Raw genomic sequence first — 27,411 nt, 5'->3', positions numbered from 1 at the left:
AAGCCTTCAAAGGGGATGGGAGCTCAGTATCCAGATTTCCTACAGTATATTAGATACAAATACAGTATATTTGCCCCCCCTCAAAATATGAGACATGCAAAAAAACAGTAAAGTATGAACTAAGGAAAAAAAGCAGACCACAGTGTGGTTCCAGATGTAAGATACTATAAAACAGTTATAAATATTTTTGAAGAATTAAAGAAACCCATGCTTAAAACAGAAAGAAATATTGATGACAATGTCTAATCAAATAGAGAATATTAACAAAGAGATAGAAATTATTTTTGTTAAAAAAACACAGTGATAACTGGAGTTGAGAGTACAATAACTATAAGGAAAAATTCACTAGAGGGGTCCAGGAGTAGATTTGATTGTCAAAAGAAAGAATCTCAAAAAAAAAAAAAAGAAAGAATCTCCACACTTAATGACTACAGAAGAAGTAGAGCTGAGAGAAAAAGGGGCAGAAAAAATATTTGAAGTAATTATGGCTGACAGTTTGGAAGCACATTTGATGATGAATATGAATCTGGATATCCAAGCCAAATGAAGTCTAAGAATAAGCACAAAGAAATCTACAACCAGATACATCAAGTAAAAGTAATGGAAGACAAAGACAGAAACTCTCGAATGTCACAAAGGGAAAGCAACACATCATAAAAAAAGAGAACCCTGGTAAGATTAACAGCTTACTTTGCATCAGAAACTATGAAGCCCAGCGGCTTCCCTGGTGGTTCAGTGGTTAAGACTCTGCACTTCCATGCTTCCACTGCAGGGGGGCACAGGTTCAATCTCTGGTCAGGGAAGTTCTGCATGCTGTGAGGTGTGGCCAAAAAAAGAAAGAAACTATGTAGCCCAGAAGGCAGTGGGATGCCATATTAAAATGCTGAAGGAAGAAATTGTCACCATGAACTTTTTCTTTCAAAAGTGAAGGTGAGATAAACGGATTCCCAAATAAATAAACACTGAGAAACTGTTTGTTAGCAGACCTGCCTTATGAGAAATAATAATGAGAGTTCTTCAGGCTGAAAGCAGTGGACCTTAGGCAGTGATTTTAATCCGTTCCAAAAAAGAGCATGCGTTAAAAGAATTCTGTAATTCCAAAATCTGAATATACCAGTCACTAGTACAGAGATTGAAACAGTAATTAAAAACCTCCCCAAAAACAAAAGTCCAGGAACAGACTGCTTCACAAGTGAATTCTACCAAACATTCAAAGATTTAATACCCAATCCTTCTAAAACTGTTTGAAAAAATTGAAGAGGAGGTAACACTTCCAAACTCATTTTATGAGGTCAGCATCACCTTGATACCAAAACCAGAAAAATACAACACACACACACAGACACACACACAAAGAACATTATAGGCCAATATCTCTGATGAAGATGGATGCAAAAATCCTCAACAAAATATTGGCAAGCTAAATTCAACAGTACATCAAAGGGTCATACAAGTGTGATTTATTCCAGGGATGCAAGGATGGTTCAACACCCACAAATGAATCAGTGTGATACACCACATTAACAAAATAAAGAATAAAAACCACATGATCATCTCAATAGATGCAGAAAGAACATTTGACAAGATTCAACATCCGTTTATTATAAAACTTCTCAATTAAGTGAGTATAGAATGGCCATACCTAAACATAATATATGATAAACCCACAGCTAATGTCATACTCAGTGGTGAAAAATTGAGAGCTATGCCACTAAGGTCAGGAACAATTCAAAGATGCCCACTCTCACCTCTCTTATTCAACGTAGTGTTGGAAGTGCTGGCCAGAGCAGTTAGGCAAGAAAAAGAAATAAAAGTCATCCAGATTAGAAAGGAAGAAGTAGAACTGTCTCTATTTGCAGATGACATGGTTTTGTATGTACAAAGCCCTAAAGGCTCCACCAAAAAACTATTGGAAATAATAAACAAATACAGTAAAGGATACAAAATCAGTATACAAAAATCTGTTCCATTTCTATGTGCTAACAGTGGACTAGCAGAAAGAGATATTAACAAAAACAATCCCATTTACAGTCTCAAAAAAAGGCAGAAAAAGCCTAGGAATCAATTTAACCAAGAAGGTGAAAAGACTTATACTGAAAACTGTAAGACACTGTTAAAATAAATTGAAGAAGACACCAACAATGGAAAGATATTCCATCCTCATGAATTAGAAGAATTAACATTGTAAAAACTGTCCATATTACTTAAAGCAATCCACAGATTCAGTGTAATCCCTATCAAAATCCCAAGGACATTTTTCACAGACACAGAGCAAAAAATTCTAAAATTTCTATGGAACTGCAAAAGACTCCTCCAAAATAGCCAAAGCAATCCTGAGAAAAAATAACAAAGCTGGAAGTATCATACTCCCTGGTTTCAAACTATATTAGAAAGCCATAGTAATATAAAACAGCCTGGTGTTGGCAGAAAAATAGATATAAAGATCAGTGAAGCAGAACTGAGAGCCCAGAAATAAACCTATGCATATATAGACAATTAATTTAGGACAAAGGAATAAAGAACATACAATAGAGAAATGATAGTCTCTTCAATAAATGATATTGTGAATACTGGACAGCCACATGGCAAGAAAAGTGAAACTAGACTATCTCACACCATACAGAAAAATTAACTCAAGATGAATTAAAGACTTGAATGTAAGACCTGAAACCATAATCTCTAGAAGAAAACATAGGCAGTATGCTCTTTGACATCAGTCTTAGCAATATCTATTTGTGTCTCCTCAAGCAAGGGAAACAAAAGCAAAAATGAAAAAATGAGGTTGCATCAAACTGAAAAGCTTCTGCACAGCAAGGAAACTATCAATAAAATGAAAAGACAACCTAATGGGAGATATATGGGAGATATATTTGCAAATGATATATCTGACAAGGGATAAATATCCAAAATACATAAAGAACTCATACAATTCAAAAACAAAAAAGCTAACAACGCCATTAAAAAAATGAGCTGAACAGAAGGAGCTGAACAGAAATTTTTCCAAGAAGACATGCAGATGGCCAACAGGCACAAGAAAAGATGTTCACTATTACTATTAAGGAAACGCAAATCAAAACTACGAAGAGATGCTACCTAACACTTGTCAGAATAGCCATTATCAAAAAGACAAAAAGTGTTGGAGAGGATGTGGAGGAAAGGGAACCTTAATACACTGTTGGTGAGAATGTAAAAAAGATGTGGTATGTGTATATACAATGGAATACTACTCATCCGTAAAAGATGAAATCTTGCATATGCAACAACATGGAGGAACCCATAATACCCTTGATGGTGTTATGCTAAGTGAAATAAGTCAGACAGAGAAAGACAAATACATACCACATTATTTCACTCATATGTGGAATTTTAAAAGTTAACCATGTATTACTTTAATAATCATAAGAAACAATAAGGTGTTTCACTTGGGAAACAGAAAACAAACCTGAAACAAAAATAGTGCTCTGAAGTTCTAGACCTGCAAGTAATTAGAGCAGCCCTGATGGCCAAGGTATAAACTGTTTTTACACAGTAACCTAAACTATAGTCTGAAGAGCAAGACTCTTGGGTTGTATTCTCTTTTGTTCCGTCCTGCTTTCTCCTTCCCTTTTGCAGCTTTCCATAAGCAACCATATTTTTTCAGTTTTTTCTCCTTCTTTGTGAAACAAAATATATGTTCCCAATGTACTTTATGGCTACTGCATGAACAAGTTCATGTAAAAAATAGAACTAAATGGATTAAAGTTTAAAAAAGGAATTCTGTACTTCAAAAGACAAGATGAATGCATATTTTGTGTCCTTTCTTCTCTTAATTGATTTTAAAGGCAATTGTATAGAACAATATGTATATCATTGTATTGTCGGGCCTATAAAGATATGGAAAAGTGATATATTCTGTAGTAGCTGTGCAAAGGAGATGTATGAGGATGGTGATGTATTTGAGTAAAAAATGATAGCAGATGTTAACTCAAATCCGCAGGAACAAATGAAGAGAACCAGAAATTGTAAACAAGAAGGTTAATATAACAAACACTGTAAATATATACTTGCTCTTCTTTCTTCTGTCAGCTTCTTTCAAGGGCATAGAGTTATATAAAGAAATAATTATTACAAATGGTTTTATATTTAAAGGTATAATATGTATAACAATAGCACAAAAATGGGGAAGAGATAACAGAGCTATATAGGAGTAATATTTCTATATGTAATTGGAATTTAATAATATAAATCTGAAGTAGACTCAAATTGACTGTGGTTATGGTTACACAACTCTGAATATAATTTTTAATGAAACCATTGATTTGGACGCACTTTAAGTGGACGAATATTATGGTATGTTATATATTTTAAAAATAGCTTAGTGAACTACAAAAATTAAGAGATTTTTAAAAGATTTAAAGCAATGGGAGGATACCGTGAAGGAGAGAAATTGTGACTCTTACTCGATTAAAGATTTCTCTAGTGCATACCTTTAATTCCTAGTGCTTAACCCAATCTTCCCTCAAATGCTGTTCAGATTGTCTCCCTGCTTATCTGAGGATCCTCTGCTTTCTTGATTCAAATGACTCCATTCACCTTAGTTATATCTGTTGAAGAAAGACCAGAGTGGCTAAAATATATGTGCTAATAGTCCCTAATTTTGTGTGGCTATAGATTTTATTACTTTCACAAAATGTTGTTATTTATTGAAAACTTGCCTGCCTAATCTGATGCATCTTTGTTTATTTTGTTAATGATGCCCCAGGTGGTATCCTCTCTGTGAAGAATGCAATATGGTACATTTGGGCTGCCAAAATCATAGTGTGACCTTTTACATTTATTCATGGGCTCAGACCTTTTTTCAAAGCAGTCTTCTACTAGACAATGTCAGGATCATGACAGGTTTCCAACTCCATTTACATGCTCTACTAGAACCAACTTCATGCACTAAACTTTTAACCCAGGGAAACAGGCATTCAAACAGAGCCCTGTTAAAACCACTAACATCAAAAGGCAACTGTGTGCATGCCCAAGGATGTACCCTTTAGGTCCCCAGTCCTAGTTATCCCTTTCTCAGTGTAAATACCTTTATAATAACTTTCATGTATTTTTTGTGTCATCGAACATAGTTAATCATTGTTAATTATAGCAAAAATTTAGATCACATAAAAGCTCAAATGGAAATGGATCCCATCAGAGTCCTGGTTGTGGTACAAATTTCACCATTTCCTCCTTGCAAGACATAAAGTGTACATGCTCAAGGAATCTCAGAGACACTTTTTCTCAATTCAGTGAATATCACGTTACTCTTTAAATCAGTGATACACACATGATTTACAGTTACGTAGCCTAAAAGGGAACTAAAATTTTCCTGGGTAAGTCAGAGAATTTCTGGCTCATGGTAAGTTACTGTGACCAAGAAGACTATGGTTTACATCTTGTCTTGTCAGGAAAAAAAAATGTTAGTTCTGCCTCATCGGGTACATCCTTGCAGAATAAGTGTTCTTTTAATATAAATCTGGAAATTATATTGCCATCATAAATTCTCTGGGATGATTTCCACTTATGTAAGAGATAGCATTATATTGAAAAGCACTGGTTAAGGAATTAAGCGCTGGTTAAGGAAAAAGTACTGGTTAAGGAATTATAGAAAAGTACTGGTTAAGGAACCTCTAAACTTCAATATAATGTGACTTATATAATTGCTTTATCTGTTCTAATTTAAGGCTTTGTGATTCTCCAAACCAGACATTTCAATAAAACTCATCTTCCGTAATAACAAATGCTAATTAAGTTAGTGCTACACACACACAGACACACACACGTGCAAACACACACGTTTGTATGTAAATGGTTACCATGCAAAGTGTTTTGAAATTTGTTCTTTCTACAGGGACTAATGTAGAAGGCTTGACAGATAAAACTAGAAGAGGTGTAATAAAGGGACAATTCAAGATACAATCAATGAATCTCCCTGGTAAAGACAAGAATTTTACAAATCTAAGATTTCAGGTTTCCTTATCTTCTCTGGAGTTTAATTAATTAAGAATCATGAATAACATCAGTATCTATGGTTTATTATTACACGGGCAAAAGTTTTCAAGAACTCCTTCCTTTAATTAGTTGAATTTTTGTATTGAATATCAATGTAAAACTAGCTACATAGTGTTAGTTTTAGAGCTCATTTGTTTAGGAGCTAATCCATAAAAACCAGTCCTTTAATAAACTTAGAATATGCTTGGTACAAATAAGTATGCCCAATTACATTCTATTCACTTTCTATTTTCAGCTTAGACAGTTCTCCTGAATTTGCAAATGTAGAAACGTTAGCTAAGGAATGTGATAAGACGAATATAACAGATGGTTATCAATTCCCTCTTTATTAGACCTGAAGTAACAGTGTTAGACACATTTCTCTATGGTGTTTTCTGTGATGTTGAAAGAAGACACCTAAATAGAGAAAAAAGGGAAATAGACATTCAAACAGAGCCCTGTTAAAACCACAAACATCAAGAGGCAGCTGTGTGCATGCCCAAGGATGTGCCCTCTGGGAGCAATGTGCAAGACTTCACACCTCAGGGGAAAGATATGTTAGTAAGATACCTCTGAGAAATCACTGTACACAAACAAGCAAGCAAGCACACTAAACAACAAGCCTCAGAAAGGGAAACAGAAATCGGAGTCCAAAGATGCTATGATATATTATCTTAAATGTCCAGTTATTAGTAAAAAAAAAAATTAAGACATGTAAGGAAATAGTAAATTGTGACCCAAGCGCAGGAAAAAGCAGGAAACAAAATATGCTTGCGAGAATCCTAGATGTTGGACTTAGCAGACAATGACCACCTAGTAGTTATTATAAATGTGCTCAAAGAATTAAAGGAAACCTTGCTTTAAGAAGAAAACAAAGATACAATGAGGGTCTTCACTGGTGGTCCAGTGGTTAAGACTTCGCCTTCCAGTGCTGGGGGTGCGGGTTCGATCCCTGGTCGGGGAGCTAAGATCCCACGTGCCTTGCAGCCAAAAAACCAAAACATAAAACAGAAGCAATACTGTAACAAATTCAGTAAAGACTTTAAAAATGGTCCACATCAAAAAAAAAAAAACTTTTAAAAAAAGAAGATACCATGAAAATATTTTGTCAAATAGACATTATCAACTAAAAATAAAAATTAATGTAAAAGAACCCGAAGCAAATTCTGCAGTTGAAATGTACAGTAATGAAATGAAAATATTGCCTAAGGGGTTCAAGAGATTGGATTAGTCTGAAGAAAGAAACAGCAAACTAAAGGTATGGGAATACTAGGAGAACAGAGAGAGAAAGGAGCAGTAAAAATATTTGAAAAGATGGCTGAAAATTGTGAAAACTATTCAATGAAAATTATGAATCTACACATTCAACCTCAGTGAAATTTAAATAGAATAAGCACAAAAGAATCTACAACCAGACCCATCATAGTAAAAATGTTGAGAGACAAGGACAAAGATAAAATCTTGAAAGCAACAAGAGAAACCCAACTGATAGTGTAAAACAGAATCCCAGTAACCTTCATTTAGCAACAGAAGCTATGGAGGCCAGAGGCAGTGAAATGGAATATTGAAATGATGAAAGAAGAATCTGTCAACCAAGAAACTTATATCAGGCAAACTATCTTTCAAAAATGGTGAAATTTCCAAGTAAAAAATTCCAGAGAATCTATTGCTAGCAGACCCACTTTACAAGAAATGCTAAAGGAAGTTTTTCCCACTGAAAGTGAATGATCTCACACAGTAATTTGAATACACAAGAAAGAAATAAAAAATAAACAAAACAAACAAAAAAACATGGCTTAGAATAATTCTAGTATTGCAAAAGACCATATAAATGCATATTTGTCTCTTAACTGATTTAAAAGGCAATTGTATAACACAATAGGTATAAAATGTATTGTTGGGCCTCTAACATATAGACATATAATATATTTCACAAGAGCTGTGCAAAGAAGATGGTGTGAACAAGGATGAATTTAAGTAAGAAAATTACACTAGATGGTAACTTGAGTCCATAGGAACCAATGAAAAGAACCAAAGATTGTAAATAAGAATGCTAATATAACAAACAGTGTAAATATATACCAAACTTGCTCTAATTTTTTGTCTCTCATCTTCTTTAAAAGTTATAAAGGTTCATAAAGAAATAATTATAAGAACAATTTTAACAATGTCTTTAATTTTATACGTGTAACATGTAATTCAGTAGCACAAAAATGGAGATAAGAGAAACTACGTGTCAGTCATGTTTCTACATTTACCTGGAATTTAATTAGTATGAATCTGAAGTTGATTCTAAAATTGACTATAGTGATTGTTACACATTCTATGAATATATTAATAACCATTGATTACACATTTTAAATGGGCATATTGTATAGTATGTTAAATGTTTTTTTAAAAAATAGTTTAGTCAACTCCAAGCAGGATAGGATTTTTTTTTAATACTTCAAAGCAGTGGGAGGATGTTGTGAAGGAGCAAAATTGTGGCTCTTAATAGATTAGGTTTCTCCACCCCATATCATTTATTATGCTCCCAGTTTTTAATTCAGTCTGCCCTCAAGGGCTGTTCTCACTTCCTCCCTGCTCACCTAAGGATCCTTTGCTTTCTCAGATCAAATGAATCAGTTCTTCTAATTATATCTGTTGGAGAAAGACCAGAGGGCTAAAGTTTGTCTGCTGATGTTCTCCAGTTATGTGTTGCTATAGCAGACATTACTTTCACAAATGCTGTAACTTAATTACTAAAAACTTGTTCTGCCCAATCCAACGTGTCTTTGATTTTAGTAGTGATGCCCCATGTGGTCTTCACCTTTGTTTAGATTGCAGTGGTGATAAATTTGTGCTGCCTCAGTAATAGAGAGTATTTGAAATATTCATGGGCTCAACGATTTCTCCGAAGCAAGACTTCCAGTCTATAAATTCTGGATATGACAGGTTCCAACTTCACTTAAATGCTGTGTTAGAACCAATTTTTGCCCACACAAAACTTTACCCAACAGGTGACCCAGAGTCACCAATTCTAATTCTTCCTTTTGCAAATAAAATCTTTTAAATAAATTTCAATTTTTTTCTGTCATTGGACCTATATCATCATTTCTGAATCCAGCAAAAAAGTGAAAATCATATAAAGACTCAAATGGAAGGCGTGCAATACCAATGCTCACATTCCTGCAAATTACCCATTTCTTCCTCCCCACGTAGAAGGTCTACAGGCTAAGAGAACCTGAGAGGGTACTTTATCCCAGTCTACAAATTACTTGTTGTTTTTCTCCATCACTGATGTCTACTGACATATAGTTACATGGCCTTTAAAAAAGGAATTAAAATATTCCTGGACAAGTCAAAGAATTTCTGCCTCACAGTAACATTCTGTGACTATGATGCCCATTGTTTGCAATTTGGTCTGGGAAAAAAAATGTCATGTCCGGCCTCACCAGATACATCCTTATGATATGAATGTGCTTTTAATGTACACAAGACAGTTATATTTATTAAGATAAACTCTATAGGATGACTTAATTTGCAAGAGACTTTGTATTTTATGGAAAAAGCTCTAGTTAAGGAATTAATGAGGCATCAGTTTATGGATCAGTTTTATTGCTGCCTGACTATGTGGTCTTGGTCAAATCACTAACCATTTCTAAGCTACAATATAATGAGGCTTATATGGTTGCCAATGGCTCTTCCAATTCTAACGTGTACTGATTCTGAAAGTAAGACATTTCATTATAATTCTTCTTCTGTAATAAAATAATGCTAATTAAAGGAGTATTACAAACAAACTAACACAACCACATGTTAATATTTACCTTACAAAAGTGTTTTGAAACTGTTTATTTCTATAGACACTGATACAGAGCGCTTCCCAGATGCTGCTGGAAAAGGTATAATAAAAGGTGAAATCAAGACACAATCCAAGAGTTATCCTGGTAAGAACAATATTGCAAGTCTGTTCTGGCTTATTTATCTTATCTAGAATTTATTTAAGTTTATTTAAGTTTGAATCTGATTACAGTACCTATAAGCTGTTATTACATGATGCAATGTCTTCATAAATTCCCTCCTATAATTACTGGAACTCCAACTGTTATTATCAATGGATTTACATATTGTGAATTTTAGAACTCATTCATTCAAAAAGTGATCCTCAAAATTTCAGGGGTATAGTGAGCTTGGTATATGCTTGATGGAAGCATTTTAAGTGCTACTCACTTTCTTTTTCAGGCTAGTTGCAAAAGCAGAAAGTCTAGCTTATGAATGGGATTAAAAGAGAGATTTCATTGCTTACTAATTCCCTCTATATAATTAAAATACCCGGCACATTTTCAGTATCTCAGGTGAAGTAGAGGTGTTTAGTTTTGTTATATAGTCCGTAGTTTACACTACTGCCCCTTGTCTTGGTGTTACAGTGTTTGACACACTGCTTCTTGATCTTTGGGGTGATATTAAAGGAGGCAGAGAGCTTAACAGAAAAGGGAAAGGGACAGTCAACAGGAAAAACAAGTGTCATCCAAAGGTGACTGTTTGCATGCCCAAGTCTGAGCCCCCAGAGGAGCAACATTAGAAGATTCACACTGCAGAGAAGGAGACTTCTCTACAGTAGAATATATTCCAGCCAAGTCACTAAATAAATAATCAGGCAAACAGCAACAGCAAGCCTCCAAACGGGAGGGGAACTCAGTATCCAGATTTCCTGCAAGATATTGTCTAGAATGCCCAGTATAGACCCCCCCAAAAATATGACACATGCAAAGAAACAGTAAAGTGTGAATCATATACTAGGAACTTCAGGAAGGGTAGGCCTAAAAAATAATTTAAGCAGTGGGAGGGTATTGTGAGGAGGGAAATTGTGATTCTTACTAGATTGCAGATTTCTCTAGCACATACTCCCTTTTCCCTCATCCTTATTTCTATCTGCTATCAAATGCTCTTCTTAATGATTCCTTGCTTATATAAGCATCTTTACATGCTTCTTTCAACTGGGCCTGTCATTCTTAACCTATACCCGTTGGAGAAAAACCAGAGAGCCTCAATTATGTCGACTTAGTTGGATCTTTAACACTTACTTCTGGTCTCAGCCATTACAACAAAGTAAGATCCACCTTATGGTGTCAGGTTCAGGATAGGTTTCCAACCTCTGGTACATGCTCTTCTGTAACAAGCTTTCATTCACAAAACACTGGGCACATAATTTGACCCAAGTCAGCAATCCTCCTTAACCCCTTTTTCAATATGAATTTTTCTTTAATAACTTTCATGTATTAAAACAAAATAGATGAATGTTATTCCTCTCCTTTGACCTAGTTAGTACTTTCTAAATCCCGCCAAATGTCCAAATCACATAAAAACTCAAATGGAATGGGATGCAGTCCCAGTGCTGGTACTGCTGCAGATTTACCCATTTCCCCCTCCCCAGCTACAAGGTGTACATAGTAAGAGGACCTGATAGGCAGTTTTTCTTAGACCACAGAATATCTTGTTACTCTTCTAAATCTTTGATGTCTACTTGATTTACATAGCCTTAAAAATGGCATTAAACATTCTTGAGAGAGTCAAAGAATTTCTGCCTTGTAGTAACTTTCCATGATGCGGGACCATGGTTTGTCTCTTGACCAGTGGGGAAAAAATGCCACGTTCCACTCATAGGTATATCCTTACAGTATGAGTGTCCTCTTAGTGTAATCTTGGCAGTTATATCATTTACTTGAACTCCCCAAGATGATTAAAGTTTGTATGGGACAGTGCATTGTGTATGAAAAGCACTGGTTAAGGAATTATGGGGCATCAGCTTGTACTCAGTTTTGCATTATCTTGGTGTGTGTTCTCAATCAAATCACAAAACATCTCTAAGCTTCAATATCATGAGGCTTATATGATTGCTAAGAGCCCTTCAAATTCTAATGTTTTATGATTGTGCAATGCAGACATTATATTATTTCTCTTCGGTAATACAAGTACTAATTAAGTTAGTACTACACACAGACACAAAGACACACATACATGTATGTTAATGGTTACCTTAGAATGTGCTTTGAAATTTGTTTTATATCCATAGAGACTGATACAGAACGCATGACAGATACTGTTGGAAGAGAAAAAACAATTAATGAACTCAAGAAACATCATCAGAGTCACCCTGGTAAGAACAAGAATTTTCCAAGTCTAATATTTATGGTTTATGTCTTCTCTGGGATTTAATTAACTATGAATCATTAATGATAACAGTAACTGTATGTTAGTATTAATGGGCAGTAATCTTCATGAATTTCCTCTTATAATTAGTTAAACTCTAGTATTTACTATCAATGGAAATTTAGCTGGATATTTTTTAGTTGTAATCTCATCCATTTGGAAAGTAATCCATATAATCCAATGCTCTAATGACCTTAGAATATGCTTGGCTTAAGTATTTATAGCTGCGATTCTACTCACTTTCTTGCTGGCTTAGAAAGGAATATTGCTTTGATATTGAAAAAGCAAAAAAGCTAGTTGATGAGTGGTATAAGAAGAGGAATATAACAGTTATTTCATTGATTACCAATTTTCTCTACATAATTAAGTTGGCGTGTAAATTTATATCTCTACTAGAGTGGAGTTCTCTAGCTGAGTTTTATTATTCACAGATTACTGCTTTAGTCCTGGAGTAATAGGGTTTGATACATTTCTCTTTGTTGCAAGAAATACTGTCGTTACGAACTTTTTACAGAATTGATGCTGAAAGCTAGCATTGGAAAGTAACTGAATCCTCAGATATAAGCACCAAAATATGTGTTTTCACTGAAATTTAAGGCAAGATTTCTGAAACTTTGCTTTTGAATGCTTTTTTTTATTATATTCTCGCTTTTATTCCTGTAAAAAAGTAGTGTTATAAATGAATCAAATAAATATTACTTGCTCCAACAGCTTTTAACTGGGGAAAAGTTGGTGGTGTAAAAATGAAATTGTTGGAACCAAGCAGTTAAATTTGGTGTATTACGATAAGCCATTTTTCCATGTCTTTAATTTTCAGAGTATTTTTGGTTAGGTTCTTTCAATTAATTTTTGCTTCCATGTTGCTTATTAATAGGAGTCCTTGTCAGTTTTGAATAACAGCCTTAGACACAGCAATAAAGTGCTTTCATTTACATCCATTCAATTTAAAATGTCATGCCTTTTATCAACAAAATTAAGTTAATTATTTTATACTTACACAGAACAAAATTAAGTTAATTAAATTAATTATTTATACTTGTTAATGGTGAGTTTATAATTAAATGCTCTAAAGAAAATTTTATATTAGCAATATAAATTGCTAAGAGAAAAGGTATTGAAAGGAGAGTACAGATCAAATATAGAAATAAATATACTTGTTTAAGATAAAATGTGGTTAGATTAAAGGTCAAAACTAAGTAAGATGCTACCTAAGAACACAGAACAAAGAAAAGGAAGAGAAAATGAAGAATTAGTTTATAGAAATTGGAGTGATAGAAAAGTAAACACTCAAATGTGGGAAGAAAAACTGCAGAAACAAAGATTAATACATGGAGTTTGGGAAGTAGTGTGCAAATAGTAATGGTGTCTATGTGAATTTTTTTTTTTAATTTTACTTTAGGTGAGAATTTATTTAAAAGCAAAGATATGTCCACACAACATCAAACAGAGTTTTTTACCAGCACATTGCACCAAGTAAATTCTCAACAAACGTGATCAATTTTTCACCCTTTGACAATCAAAATAAGAGATATAACAATATAAAATAAATATCTAACTACTTAGAATACTTTTTGTAGTATGCTTTTAAAATTTTACTCTTTATGAAATATTTTAAACACCCAGAAAATATGTAACACTAACATAAAATACACAACATTCTAATGGTTCCCTATCTATGATGTTACAATCCCAATCCCTCCCTTCTCAGCTTTTATCATATGCAGTCATAAAGAATATATAATGATGCTCTATACAAATATATTCCAAAATATTTTATTGTGCCCTCTTTATTTTTTATTATTCTTCATTATGGAATTTCCCACCCTGTCTTCCTCCCCACTAGCCACATTACTGCAGGTCAGTCAAGTTTATAAAAAATGTGTGTGCACGCACACACACATACATACACACTCCTTTTTAGTAGAAATTCAGAAGTTAACTGCTTTTACTTCCTTTTTGGTCTCTAGAGTATATTTTTATGCCATCTCAGCAATACTTTTTAAAGTACATTTTTTTAATCTAGCATTTTAGTTCTTGGAATTAGAGAGGTCATTTGGGATAGCTAGTCTCCTATACTACTGCATTCAAAATTACATTTAAATTGGAATACCAAGCTGTACCAAAATATTTTCATACAAACAATCTAGGCTTGATGCTTTCATGAAAATAAAATCAAGAATAAACATAAACATGACAGTATGGCCCCATTACCCTAACATGCCTTAAGGCTTTTATTTTTAGTAATTTGAATATCCTTCCCAGAGTCTACTCTTATTTGACAAATATGAATGGCTAGCTTAGAGTCATGGCTTCTGGAGTAAATTGTGTCAACAATATTTTATTTTCTCTTCAGCGGCCTCTCAGGCTGTGGCTTCAGTTTAATCTCTAGCCACTGATAAAATAAGATGAGGTTTATAATCTTTGTTTAAATGGGAGTGTTCTACAATAGCACATATTACTTTTATAATAAGTAGGATATATGAAAAATAAATCTTATGAACCTTGATTGAATGGGGTGAGGGGAAGCCAGTGTTTCATGCATAGAGCTCTGATCTCCAAAACTATTCTTATAAATGCATCCTTCTAAATATAGTGTACAGATCAAATAAAGAAATGAATATTCTGCTTCAAAGTAAAACAGGGTTGGAATACAGGTCAAAATTAAGGAAGATGCTAAGAATGGAAACTGTCCATCAGAGAAAAGCCATGTGTGCCGCCCTCCATATCCGTTTAAAAAAAAAAAAGAAAGTGAGGGCTTTGCTGCTAATTAATTTACCCACGAAGAGTAGGAAGAGCTCTTGTACATGTGCGTTCGCAAATACTAAAAATGTTACTCCATCAAAATGCTATAAAAGAAAAACCTTTCTTTACAAAAGAATCTTCTCAACCAGAAGGAAAAAAGCTTTCTAAATGACTTTTAAAGAATTGGACAAATAGGGAACTAAGACAATGAGTGAAATTCCCTCTAGAATATTTGGCAAGAGAGAAGGAATTTTACAGTGGTGACATCAACAAGGTAGAACAGGAGTTTTCTACCATCTTCCACCCAAAGAAAACCAACTTGACAATCCCCCACAGACAAGAGAGCCTTTGTGGAAGTCCAGGAGTTAAAGCAGAAAAGTTTCAGCACACTATTGGAATGAAAAAAAATCCAAGATTGGAGACATTGAAGAGGGTAAGAAGAACAGTTTACCTGCATCACTCCTCCCCCAGGACAGCAAACCTCGGTGCCAAAAGAGCCCTCTCCTCCCGTGATTTCTCCCATGGGGGAAAGTGAGAACATGAGTGACTGCTCAGCTTCTCTAGCTGTACAGGACACTGTCAAGAGACCCATTTCTCTCTTGTCCCATCCAGAGAACTGTGTCATGAGCTGCATGACTAGGAGTGGTGAGTGGCTGAGAGAGCAGCAGCCAGGGCTCAGAATAGAATATATGAAAGGGATGTGGATACTGCTAACCATGTCAAGGACTCCACTGGGAGTCCCACACATCAGCCGCTGAGAACACCTCACCTGTGAACCCCCTAAAACCGGCCCATACACATTTCCAACACTCCATGCACCTCACCCACAAACCCTCACCCTGTGATTGGCTCCCTGTGTGTGTTCCGATGGCAGCAAAAATGAGCTTTTACAGACAGCTAGTGAGCACCCACAGAAAGCAGGCCCAAATCTGAAGGCCTTGGAGAAACCACAAAATGGAACATACAGCACTGCCAGAGGGAAGGCAAAATGGAAGCTGGCAGCAACCAGTCTGGCATTACAGGATAGGAAGAAGGCATACAAGCTTACGAATTCTGCCACAAAAGATAGCAAGAAGTGTAGAGTAGATGTACTCATAGGAAAGGTCTAAGAAAGCCTCAGAATCCTCAGCAGGGCTGATAGAAAGGATTTATTTCTGAAAATCCGTCAGTAAAGCAAGGAGGAGGTGACTGCTTCTTCAAATGCAACGACAGCAGTACAAACATCAAGGAACATGAAAAATCAAGGAAACATGATGATACCATGAACGAGATACAATAATTTTCCAATAACCCCAAAGAAAAGGAGGTTTGCAATTTAACTGGTAAAGAATTCAAAATAGCTGTTTTAAGGAAGCTTAGCGAGCTACAGGAAAACACAGAAAGAGAGGTCAACAAAAGCAGGAAAACAATGCACAAATAAAATGAGAAGTTTAGCAGAGAGTAGAAATCATTAAAATCGAATCAAATTCTGGGGCTGAAGAATACAGTGAATGAAATGAAAATGCAGTAGAGAATATTAACATCATAATGGATCAAGCGGAAGAGAGAATGTGTGAAGCAGAAGGCAGTACCTTTGGAATTACACAAAGAAGAGTAAAGAAAAAAATTTTTTAAAGAATGAAGTAAAACTGTGAACTATAGGACAATAAGCTAAATAATATATAAATGATTGGAGTCCCAGAAGGAGAAGATAAGGAGAAGGCGGCAGAACACTTATCTAAAGAAGTAATGGTTGAGAGCTTCCCAAATCTAGGGAGATATTTGAATGTCCAAGGTCATGAAGCTAATAAATCACCCCCAAATTTCAATTCACAACAATATCTGCCATGAAATATTATAATAAAACTGTCTAAAATCAAAAACAAAGATAGAATTTTAAAAGTAGCAAGAGGAAAATATTTCTCTCATACAAGTGAATCCTTATCAAGCTATTAGAAGCTTTTTCTGCAAAAACATTGCAGGCCAGGAGAGAGTAGGATGATATATTCAAAGTGTTGAAAGAAAAAAAAAAACTGCCTAAAAAGAATACTTTACCAGACAAAGCTGTCCTCTAGAAATGAAGGTGAGATAAGACTCACAAACAAAGGAAAGCTGGGTGAATTCATCACCAGTAGAACTGCTTTATAAGAAATATTGAAAGGAGTTTTTCACGCTGAGATGAAAGCACACTAATTAGTGATATGAAAATACATAACACCCTAGTAAAGGTAAGTATATAGTCAAATTTCAAATACTCTGATGCTGTAATATGGTGGCGTGTTAAATCTATCATAAAGGTTAAAGGACAAAAATATTAAAAGTAACTACAACTATGGTAATGGATACACAATATAAACAAAAGGTAAATTATGATCAGAAACATAAAAGGTGAGGAGTGATGTCACCAAGATGTAACATAGGTTATTCAGGTTATTCCTGATGTCACTCCTCCTCACAAGAAGAATGACTAAAAACTATTCATGGACCAGACACCACTGAGAAAATCCTAGAACATGGGAGTGAGGCTGTAGCGCACCCGCTGCACAACAGAGACCAAGACACACCCCACATTAGATGGATAAGAGGAGCGGCTACACACTGACCATATTGCCCTTCCCCCAGGCTGGTGCAGCACCACACCAAGAAGTCTCCCCTCAGCCCTCAATTCCTCCAGTTTGAAACAAGAGCCCAGCGTGGATTTCCAGCTCTACCAGCATTGTGGGTCGCTTCTTGAGAGCCCTCACTTCTTACCACAGGGATTTTGGGGTAATCTGCTGGGCTTGACTACTGGGAATCTGATCGTGACAGAGAAGGGGGAGGGGCTTGCAACAACCAGCACTGGGATCTTGGCAGACCAAGTTCCTACCCGCAGTACCCAAGCAGTAGTCCTGACTAGCAGCTTTGCTCATCTGGAGAAACAAGAGGGTGGCACAGTCTCACCAGGTGACACCCTGAGATGCAGGTCTGTATGGTTTGGTTCCTCACATGAAGAGCCTTGACAGCTCTGGAGCCCTGTCTACCCCCTCCAAGCAAGGGAGCTGAGTCCTAGCTTTATATACTGCTGAGTAGCTCCTTGCCCCACCTTACCAGGCAGATGAGTCAGAACACCTGGAAACTATGAAGCACTTCTTGAGTGAAGAGTATGGCAGGCAAAGCTGATTGTCCATAGAACAAGTCCAGTGGCACCATTTAACCAGGGAACTTGGGGAGCAGGTCAGCTTGAGTCAAGGCTTCAAAGAGCCTTGGAGGGATTGGAGTCAGTTTCCCTGCTTGGCCCAGGCAGGGAGCTAATTAATAGCCCCCATCAACTGTTGGACAAAGCTCCTGGCCCCTCATGACCAGAAAGCCTGATCAGGAAGACCAGGGGGCCTGCTTGCAGGTGGCCCTCCCATTCTGCACAGGCAGGAGAGCTCAATTTTGCCTCACTCCTGAGTGTAGCTCCTGGCCCTTCCTGGCCAGACAGCCTGACCAGAACACTTGGAGGATTTGTATCCAAGCAACACTTGAGCAGAGAGTACAGCAGGCAAAGCTGATCTTCACCAGAGCAAAGCCAGTGGCACCATTCAGCCATGAAATCTGGGGCTCGTATTGCTTGAGTCAAGACCATAAAAAAAGAGCCTTGCCAAATGATGCAACTGACAAGGGCTTAATTTCCAAAGTATACAAACAGCTCATATATCTCAATATCAAAAAAACAAGCAACCCAATCAGAAAATGGGCAGAAGACCTAAGTAGACATTTCTCCGAAGAAAACATACAGATGGCCAACAGGCATATGAAAAGATGCTCAACATCACTAATTATTAGAGTAATGCAAATCAAAACTACCATGAGGTATCACCTCACACCATTCAGAATGGCCATCATTAAAAAGTCCATAAATGACAAATGCTGAAGAGGATGTGGAGAAAAGGGAACCCTCCTACACCAGTGCTGGGAATGTAAATTGGTGCCACCACTATGAAAAACAGTATGGAGTTTCCTCAAAAAAACTAAAAATAGAGTTAGCATGTGATCCAGCAATCCCACTCCAGGGCATATATTTGGACAAAACTGTAATACAAAAAGATACATGCACCCCTACGTTCATAGCAGCACTATTCACAATAGCCAAGACATGGAAACAAACTAAGTGTACAACAACAGATGAATGGATAAAGAAGATGTGGTACATATATAAAATGCAGTACTACTCAGCCGTAAAAAAGAATGAAATAACACCATTTGCAGCAACATGGATGGACTTAGAGATTATCATGCTAAGTGAAGTAAGTCAGAAAGAGAAAGACAAATACTATGTGATACCACTTATATGTGGAATCTAAAATATGACACAAATGAACCTATCTATGAAACAGAAACAGACTCACAGACATAGAGAACAGACTTGTGGTTGCCTAGGGGGAGGGGATCGGGGAGGGATGGATTGGGAGTTTGGGATTAGCAGATGCAAACTATTATATATAGAATGGATAAACAACAAGGTCCTACTGTTAAATCACAGGGAAACTGTATTCAATATCCTGTGATAAACCATAATGGAAAGGAATATAAAAAATGTATACATATATATAACTGAATCACTTTGCTGTACAGCAGAAATTAACACAGCATTGTAAATCAACTTCAATAAGAAAAAAATATCATATCATCTACAGAGAATATCTTACAAATGGGGAAAAGATAGTCTCTTTAATAAATGGTTTTGGAAAATTGGATATCCATATGCAAGAATTAAATTGGACCTGTATCTTATATTGTTTACAAAGTTTCACTCAAAATGGATTAAATATTTAAATGTGAGCTCTAAAACCTCAATACTCCCACAATAAAACATAGTGAAAAAGCTCCTTGACATTGGCCTTGGCAATGACATTTCGGACATTGCACTAAAAGCACATGCAACAAAACCAGAAGTCAACAGCTTGGGCAACATCAAATTAAAAATCTTTTACACAGCAAAAGGAACCATCGAAAATCACAAGGCAACCTAAGGAATGGGAGAAAAGATTTGCAAACCATCTATCTAATAAGGGGTTAATATCCAAAGTATATAAGGACTCATACAACTCAATATTAAAACAAACAAACAATGAGACTATAAATGGGAAGAGGCCTGAATAGACATTTTCCCAAAGAAGATATATGAATGGCTAATGGATACATGAAAAGGTGCTCAACATCACTAATCAAGAAAATGCAAATCAAAGCCACAGTGAGCTATCATCTCACACCTGTTAAAATTACTATTATCAAAAAGATAAAAGTTGGTGAGGATGTGGGGAAGAGGGAACCTTTGTGCACTGTTGGTGAGATTGTAAGTTGATACGGCCACTATGGAAAACAGTATAGATGTTCCTCCAAAAATTAAAAATAGAGCTATTGTATGATCCAGCAATTCCACTTCTGGGTACATATCTGAAGAAGTCAAGTCACTATTTAAAAGAGATATCTGCACTCCCGTATTCCCTGCAGCATTATTCACAATAGCCAAGTCTTAGAAACAACCTAAGTGTCTGAAGACAGATGAAGAGATAAAGACAGATAATCAATCGAATATCATTCAGCTATATGAAAAAAGGAAATCCTGCCATTTGGGACAGTGTGGAACTTGAGGTCATTATATAAGTGAAATAAGTGAGACAGAGAAAGCATTTGTATGATATCACTCATATGTGGAATCTAAAAAAGCTGAACTCAGAAACAGAGAGTAGAATAGTGGTTACCAGGGGCTGTGGGGTGGAGGGTATGGGGAGATGTTGGTTAAAGGGTACAAACTTCTAGGGAGAAGAGGAGTAAGTCCTGGGATCTAATATACAGTGTGATGACAATAGTTAAAAGTTGCTAGGAGAGTAGATCTTCAATGTTCTTACTACAAAATTTAAAAAGGTAATCATGTGTGGTGATGGAAGTTTTAACTAAGCCTATTGTGATAATCCTTTCATGAATCAAATAATCACATTGTACACCTTAAACTTATACAATGTTTTATGTTAATTATGTCTCAATAAATCTGAGGAAAAATGAAAATGTGGTATAGACCTATAATAGAATATTATTCAGTCTTTAAAGATAAGGATGTCCTTCCATACACAACAACAAGGATGAACCTGAAAGGTATTAATGCTAAATGAAATAAACCAGTCACAGAAGGACAAATAATGCATAATTTCACTTATATGGGATGTAAAATAGTCAAACTCACAGAAACAGAGAATAAAATGGTGGTTTCCAGGGGCTGGGGGTAGGGGGAAATGGGTAGTAGTTAAATGGGTGTAAAGTCACATTTATACTACGTGAGTGAGTTCTAGAGATCTTCTGAACAGCATTATGTCTATAGTTAACAATACAGTCTTGTGCATGTAAAAATTGTTAGAGGGAGTGCTTCATGCGAAGTGTTCTTACCACATACACATAAAAAAGCAAGGAGACAAGAGTAGTCTTTTAGAGGCGATGGATATGTTTATTACCTTGATTGTGGTGATGGCGTCACAGGTGTATGCATATTTTCAAATTCATCAAAATGTATAAATATGCGCAATTTTTGTATACTAAGTATACCTCAGTGAAGTTGGGAGAAAAAAAGGTGCTACCAAGAAACACAGAATAAAGAGAAGGAAGAAAAAAGGATGAAATAGTTTATAGAAACTGGAGTAACAGTAATAGATGAGTGGCCAAACTGTGGGAAGGAAACATTACAAATGCATAAAGACTAATACATAGAGTTTGAGGAGTAGTGTGTAAATATTCAGACTTCATATAATTTTTGTTTTTAAACTTTATTTTAGGTATGAGTTTATTTAAAAACAAAAATGCATTCTCACATCAAGAAGATTTCTACGCCAGGCACATTGCACCAAGTAAATATAAAACAAAAGTGATTAATTTATCACCCTTTGATGATGAAGGTAAAAAATTATATATAAAGATATAAAATACTATATAATTACTTAGAATGGTTCTTGTGGTATGGTTTTTCATTTTAGTCTTTTTGCATCTTTTTATTCAGAAACATCTTAGATAAATCCTTGCAAGCCTGAAAATGAAACAACTTTAAATTATCCTTTTTACTAGCAGAATTGTTTATTTGATCATTCTTCTATTAAAGGTCATTGACTTTTTAAGCTTTTCACTACTAAATGTGTCCATGAATATATATTCTTACATTTGATGTTTTTATCTCTTTGGGGTAGTGTCGCAGGATTGATAGTGTTAAAGTGTATATTAATTTTTAATATTAAAAGATACTGTGAGACTGTTTTCCTAAAAGGGTGTTAACATTTTTACCAGCAATTTGGGAAAAATATACTTTTCTCTACATAACCATCAGCCATACAGATTGGTGGGGGTTTTTTTCATTTATGCCCATCTTAGAGTTATTAAATCATATCTGAATCTTTTTAAAATTTTTTCCACATTTGTTAGTGTTATTTTACTAAATAATTACCCAAAAACTATTTAGCTTAAAGCATAACTATTCATACAGTTCACGATTTGGGAGTTAGCAATGTAGACTGCTGTGAGCTGGGCTAACTTATACATCTTTGGTCAGCTTGTGGTCGGTGGCTTCACTCACTTGTCTAGCAGTTGGCTCACTGTTATTTGGTACAATACAGATATATAGTTGGGGTTCATCAGGAGATAGAGACCACACTAACTGTCTGAAAAGAGAGCAAGAATTAAAAACTAGTTAACTAAGTATAAAATTGTTAGCCAAGTAGCCAAAAGTGTAAAAAGAATTCTAAGGTAACATGGAGAAAGCAGTTTCAGGAGAAGTTTCCACCATTAGGGCTGAAGGAGACCTCTGAGTGTAGAGGATGTTACCTGGCTGATTTTTCAGGAAGAGTCTCAGATGTACTTCTGAAGAGGAGGCACTGCTAGTGTCTCGAGTGGTGAGAATTTAATAAAACTTGTTCTGCATATGTTGGAAAGAATGCAAACCATTTGTGTCATGGAAAGAACTTCTGCTCCTGGGAAAAAGAAACATTGTTGGCATGATGTTCACCAGAACTGAAAAGGGACATGAGCTCTCAGGAAGCCCATTGGTAACCAAGTGGGAGAAACAAATCCCTTGTTTCTTTTCCAAACTTGCAATCTATGTGTAGCTTGCCCTATTTGCACAGCCTAACTTGGAGCTACCTGGCAAAGCAAAAACGTAGTTTTTAGAATCCCAGATCCAGTACCACAAAGCAGAATGTAGAAGAGTGGTTTGGGAGCTAAGAGAAAATAAGCTTTTCAAGTGTCACAGGAGGTGGGCTGGCTACATGTCTCTCATCTTCCAGCTGGTTGGCTTAGGGGTCTTTACATTGTAACCTCAGGTTCTTAGCACAGCATGTGGGGCAAACCTTAATGAACAAGCAATTTTGACTCTCTGCTTGCATTTGTTTGCTTTTCTTGCATTCACTAAAGTCATATACTAAGATCAGACTTGTGTGGGAGGACATGAATACAGGTAGTCAAGGACATGTTGGGGCTGTTATCGAATCCAGTGCACCAGTGCTCCCTCTGTTTGCAAATATCCATGATCCCTACCCCCTGCATGCAAAATACACGTGCTCTTCCAAGAGCTACACAGATTCTCATTAAAATTTGGCATCAGTGCCAAAGACCACAGTCTTGTGATCTGTAATCATTTTCAGAGACAGTTCCTGTGATGTGACTTCCCGCAAAACACACACACACACACACACACACACAAACAATATAGTAGCACAGACAAGGATAGACTCCACGGTAGGCACTCCCCTACAAAAAGGTGGAAAAAAACAACAGGCATATAGCAGTCAATGATCCATAAACGTAGGTCATCTTTTCCATCATTTGATTATATGTTAATTATAATTTTCTCAGTAAAACTATGCATTCAAAAACCAGGATGTTGGGAGATCCCAGGAGGGAATGCAGACTAGGACATACAGAACTGACTTCACTGCAAGTGTATGACAGGTGACATCATCATCATGATGGCATAAGATACCCCTCCTAAACTCTCCTCTTCTCAACAACAAAAATTTGACATCCATCCATGAACAAAAGTGACTTTGTGGGAGTTTGGGATCCAGCATCATACGCCAAGGGACCCAGAGGAGTTTCATCCACCTGTGCATCAAATAATAGGAAGATAGACCTCCATCCTGACTGTGGACCCTTCAGTAGCTTATGAACTGGTTCCAGCCCCTCTTGGCCATGGTCCAGAAGCATCTGGATAACCCCGACTTGGGCAGTCACCGCAGACAAGAGAGCCTTTATGGAAGTCTGGGTTTCTAGAGGAGAAGTTCCAGCACTCCAGTGGAGCGAAAAATAAGAATTTGGACACATTAGAGTGGATAAGAGGAACAGTTTGACTTTGCCCACCTTCCCCAAGGTGACACAGCTAGGGCCAAGCAAGGCCATCCTGTGAGGGGGGTGAGAGGTGGGGTGGGAGGAAGAGCAAGTGAATGAACACCAGGCTTCCCCAGCTGTCCAGGACACTGCCAAAGAGACTCATTTCTCTCCTGCAGCATCCAGAGTGCTAAATTTGGGGTGAGAAGAGATCAGGAGAGAGGTACGTAACATTTTGGGGGAGCATTAATGGGATTCGGTTCCTGCTGACTATGCTGTGAACTCCATCAGAAAGCCCACCCATGAACTTCTGGGAAAGCCTCACCTGCGGATCCCCCCGGCTAGCCTGTGGCACCCCAAGCGACAGGCATGCCTCACCCACTTTCCCTCATGCTGCAGCCAGCTCCCTGTGGATGCTCCTGAGGGTGGCGGCAGAGCAAGCTTTGTTGGACAGCTAGGGAGCACTTGGAGAAAGCAGGCCGGAGTCTGTGGACCAGAGAGAAACCAGAAACTTGAGCTGTAGCACCACTTTAGGGAAACAAAAGGGTGGCAGTCAGCATTGGGGCTGATGCGTTGCAGAATCCAAAGATATACAAGCTTAAGAATTCTGCCACAAGAGGGAGCAAGAAGTGTGAGTAGGTGTATCCACTCAAGGTCTGAGAAAGCCTCAGAGTCTGTAACAGTGCGCATGGAAGGTATTTCTTCCCTGAAGGCACTAGTAAAGACTGGAGGAAGTGACTGCTACTTCAACTGTGAAGACAGCACACGAAACCCAAAGCAACACGAAAAATCAAGGCAACATGATACTACCAACGGATCACAATAATCTTCCAGAAACCAACCCCAAAGACAGGGAGGTCTGCAACTTACCCAATAAAGAATTCAAAATAGCTGTTTTATTTTTATGTGTTAATAATTATATATGATATTATTAATCTGTAAAATATACAATATTCATATATATGTATACACACACACACACAATGGAATACTGTTCATTCCAGTGAATGTATGTCTTTATTTAGATTTCTTTAATTTCCCTGAGCAATGTCTTGTAACTTGTGGTAAAAGCTGTGCCCCTCTGTTAAATTTATTACTATTTTATTATTTCTGATGCTATTGCAAATAAAATTGTTTCCCTATTTTCGTTTTTGGATTATTCAATGCTCTTATATAGAAATAAAATTGAGTTTTATTTTATGTGTCCAGCAATACAGTTTTATTCAGTAGTCTTTATTAGTTAATTGAAGAAAAGAGAAAAATGTATATTGTCATTTATATTTACCTATATAATTACCTTTAAGGTGCTTTTTTATTTCTTCATGTGGATTTGAGTTACCATCTGGCTGTCATTTTGTTTCAGACTGAGGTTTTCCCTTTAACATTTCTTTTAAGACATGGCTGGTAGTATAAGATCAAAATCTCTTAATTTTTTTTTTTTTAAATTTAGGAATATCTTTGTTTCATCTTTATTTATTATTATTTTTTTTCATCTTTATTTTTGAATGATAGTTTCTCTGGGTATAAAATTCTTGGTTGTGAATTTTTGCTTTCAGCACTTTGAAAACAGAATCCCCCTGCCTTCTCTCCTCTAGTCCTCTTACTCCCCTAGCCCTAGGCAACCACTAATCTAATTTCTGTCTCTATAAAATTTGCCTATACAGGACATTTCACAGAAATTGAATCTTATGAGTTCTTTTGTGATTTGCTTCTTTTACTTAGCTCTGATCTCCAAACTAGTCTTCTAAATATACATCTTTATTATTTTAATTAAATTAATTATCTCAAAAAATTAATGTTCATTATTTTAATTTATTTAATTTTATTTTTATTGGCAACTAACTTAATGTGTGAGTATTAAAAATAAAAATAGTTATAAGTGTGATCCATCTTACAGCTAACTTATTTTCTAAATATTTCTGGAAGAACCTTATGAGTACTTTTCACCCCATGTGACTGAACGTCCAAAAGTACTTCATAGAGCATCTAGGGCTGGGTCAAGTGTTTATAAAACCTTCCACTTTCCTTCACTGAATAAAGAACATTCAGGTAATTTGTAATATTTTTAGTGTACAATGTGATGTTTTCAATGAATAAAGATTTAATTATATGGAAGTTACCAGATTGTACTAGCCTTAGTCATATAACCAGTTTAGCAAAACATAAGTGAAAGTAAATTCTGAATTAAGCTCATCGAACATATATGCATTCTTAGTGGATGAGTGGTGTCTCTGGCATGGCTCTTCCTTCCCCACCACCACTAAATTGGAACTTGAGTTTTTTCTCAACATTCCTTTCTTACACACTATTATAGATCCTACAGATGACTGAGATAAACCCATCTTATAATCCTCTTCCTTATATTTATATATACCTCTTTTGTCCAGTCCCAGGCAAGGTCAATAGAAGGAGTCAGCATGAGGGTAAGTATGAAGGAAAATAAACGTTATGTTCATTTTCTTCCTTTCCTTTCATTATCATCTCCCAACCATCTAATCCACTAATATTTAAGAACTAATTTACAGACCCTGTTTCTTATGCATTGCTCCAGTGGTGTTATATAATCATGCTTTATTTCTCTGCAAGATACATATTGTGGAAATTAAACACATTAATGTAATCTTTTCTACTAACTTTGAGAAAGTACCATCTAAATACTGCACATTCTGCATTTTATTTTAATGTATTTTTCTCTAAGTGAGCATACTGAAACTGTTTTCATTATTACATACTTTTATTTTTAACAGTGCTTAAAAAATGTATCTTTAAAATAGCATTTCTATAGCATCTCTCCCTCCATTCTAGCACTAGATTTTTCACTGTAGGAATACAAACTTCTTTTTTTGTTAAATAAAGATATGCTTTATTTAAGATAAAGATATATAGAGATAAAAACTTTACTTGAGAATTTATTGATTTGATTGCTTAAGTATTTTTTTACTGACATACTATTTAAAAAGCTCTTTCTCTAACATTTTTATATAGTTTTTTAGTTATTTCTTTTTCTTGATTTGCACCCTTATTGTTTATGTTTATAAATATCAAATACCTGGCAAGGAAAAATCAAAGAGAAAATATTTGTGTTAGTAAAGCTGCTTTATCTAAATTATTAAAAAAATATATACAGAAGCTGTACTTTAGAAGTGGATTAATGAGATTTATTTTAAC

General features: G+C 35.9%; 1 protein-coding gene across 2 annotated transcripts in view; it reads left to right on the top strand.

Moving 5' to 3' along the window:
• The window catches only part of CCDC7 (coiled-coil domain containing 7), a 324,264-nt gene that overhangs the window by 281,032 nt on the left and 15,821 nt on the right, over positions 1-27,411 (top strand). For both annotated transcript variants that reach the window (XR_014242606.1, XM_082385250.1), the window contains 5 exons: positions 5,870-5,953; positions 9,855-9,938; positions 12,065-12,148; positions 21,711-21,830; positions 26,631-26,666. Coding sequence is in view for 1 of the 2 variants with exons in the window: in XM_082385250.1 (XP_082241376.1) it covers positions 5,870-5,953; positions 9,855-9,938; positions 12,065-12,148; positions 21,711-21,830; positions 26,631-26,666 (408 nt within the window). In the remaining variant the exon portion in view is untranslated. The remainder of the gene's footprint in view (positions 1-5,869; positions 5,954-9,854; positions 9,939-12,064; positions 12,149-21,710; positions 21,831-26,630; positions 26,667-27,411) is intronic.

Source organism: Balaenoptera borealis (assembly GCF_965194805.1).
Source record: "Balaenoptera borealis genome assembly, chromosome: 3".
NCBI classification, from domain to species: Eukaryota; Metazoa; Chordata; class Mammalia; order Artiodactyla; family Balaenopteridae; genus Balaenoptera; species Balaenoptera borealis.
Note: the sequence above shows the minus strand (reverse complement) of the source record. Positions and strands in the feature narration are given on the sequence as shown.